The 2,306-nt window shown below is 47.8% G+C and overlaps 1 protein-coding gene across 1 annotated transcript; it reads left to right on the plus strand.

The window, feature by feature from the left end:
• Positions 1 to 404: 404 nt before the first annotated feature.
• Positions 405 to 2,301, plus strand: LOC122068202 (the record flags this gene model as incomplete). The annotated part of the gene is made up of 1 exon (XM_042632072.1): positions 405 to 2,301. A coding segment is annotated over exon 1 (1,806 nt), but the record flags the coding sequence as incomplete, so codon positions are not given.
• Between the last annotated feature and the right edge of the window lie 5 nt (positions 2,302 to 2,306).

Consider the following 2,306-nt stretch of genomic DNA (forward strand, 5'->3'; position numbering starts at 1 on the left):
GTACATCTTACCCTCAAAGATGTCAATATCTAAAGATGCACATGTTTGAACTTGCCTTGGCCTACCCTAAACTCGAACATAAGTTAGAATTGAAAAACATTAACCTTGAATCAAAATTGAGCCATACCGAGTTGAGACCTAAGCCTATCCCAATTCGGATCAATCCAACACTGACTTTAACCTTGAGTATATAATATGATTTATAATATATATAATATATAATATATAATATATTAATCTATCATATCATATACTAGATTAAGGAGATGCAAGATTTTGTTGACTTTTTTCAGGACCCGGGCCAATTACGGAGATGCAAGATTTTGGTTATGGTTTTCAAAAAACCAGCCCAACTCGGCACATGTGCAACCCTAGAGTCCTAGACAAGGCCAGGGTCAGAGTTGAGTTCATCTATAAATGAGTTTGGCCACTCTAGTAGACCCAGGCCATCTTCATATCTCCTCACCTCAAAGGCTCAAACCCACCTGAAACACGATGATACCTCCCAAAGGAACGATCGTCTTCACCACCGTAGGAAGGCCATACTACGGCTTCGATGTTTTCTCCATCCCTTTACCTTCTAAAGTCCCCTCAGTGACTCAATGGATAGAGCATCGCCTCACCGACGGTACATCTATCAACTTTAATGGTCAGTTTGTCGACGAAGACCAAACGCTCGTCTACGTCTCCGAGAGGACAGGCTCACCTCGAATTTACCTGAATCGCCGGGAAAACCCCAAACCAGAGCAACTACCCACCGTGTCTGAGAGCATGTTTCACGACCGTCCGGTTCTACGAAACGACCGATTGTACTATGTGTCGGCTCACGAGCCTGCTAATAAACCCTTTGCTAGCTGGTCTGCTGTTTATATGACCCAGCTCGGTGACCGTCTCCGGGAAACCTTCCGGTTAACTCCTAAAGGAGCAGTGGATTATAGTCCGGCTGTTTCACCGACGGGGAAATTCATCGCTGTAGCTTCTTACGGGTTCCGTCCTTGGAAGGGAGAGTTTCACGATCTCGACACGGATATTATCGTTTTCCCACTCTCCGATCCTAATCGACGCACGATCGTCTGTAATCGAGGCGGATGGCCAACGTGGTTCGGCGATTCAACTATTTTTTTCCATCGGAAAGCCGACGATGGGTGGTGGAGCATCTTCCGAGTAGATCTCCCTGAAAATTTCCAACAGTTGGATGCCTATGAAAATCCTCGCCGGATAACCCCACCAGGAGTCCACGCGTTTACTCCATCAGCTTTCCGAGATCGTAATTGCGTTGCCTTTGCTACTCGACGGCGAGAAAGTAACTACCGGCACATCGAAATCCTTGATTTGGAATCGGAATCGTTTTGCAGAGTTACAGAGTCTCTGAACCCAAATTTCCACCATTACAATCCTTTTTTCTCTCCGGAAGGTGGTTTCCTGGGATACCATCGGTTTCGAGGTGAATCAGCTCCGGGAGAGACGACGATTCCGCATCTGGATCCGGTAACTTCTCCCATAAAGGAACTTAGGATGCTTCGGCTCAATGGATCGTTCCCTTCGTTCTCTCCTGACGGCGATTTCATCGCTTTCAACCACGACTTCGACGCTAATTCTGGGTTGAAGATAGTGAGAAGCGACGGCTCGAAGAGATGGGTGGTTCTGAAGGATAGAACCGCCTTCTATACTTCGTGGGACCCAACAAAAGATGATGTTATCTACACATCTATTGGACCTATATTCCAGTCAGCCGAAAGAACAGTCCAGATTGCAAGGATCAGTTTTGATCCAAAAGATCTTACGGATGATCGAGAAGAGATTTCGGCCACGGTGAAGATACTTACAAGAGAAGACACCGGCAACAATGCCTTCCCATCGTGTTCGCCGGACGGCAAGTTTGTGGTTTTCAGGTCGGGGAGAACCGGTCACAAGAACCTCTTTATAGTCGACGCCGTAGATGGGGAATTTAACGGCGGGATCCGTCAACTAACAGACGGGCCATGGATAGACACGATGCCCAGCTGGTCTCCTGACGGAAACCTAATTGCCTTCTCATCGAACCGACATAATGCCGATGACGTCACGACCTTCAGCATATACCTGATCCGACCAGATGGTTCAGACCTCCGGCGAGTCCACGTGGCAGGACCGGAGGGATCGAGTGACGTGGACAGGGAGAGGATCAACCACGTGTGCTTCAATTCGGACTCGTCGTGGCTATTATTTACAGCCAATATGGGCGGTGTAACGGCGGAGCCAGTGTCGCTGCCGAACCAGTTTCAACCTTACGGGGATATGTATATCGTGAGGTTGGATGGGAGTGA

This window comes from Macadamia integrifolia, unplaced genomic scaffold (genome assembly GCF_013358625.1).
Source record: "Macadamia integrifolia cultivar HAES 741 unplaced genomic scaffold, SCU_Mint_v3 scaffold3552, whole genome shotgun sequence".
In the NCBI taxonomy this organism is placed as follows: Eukaryota; Viridiplantae; Streptophyta; class Magnoliopsida; order Proteales; family Proteaceae; genus Macadamia; species Macadamia integrifolia.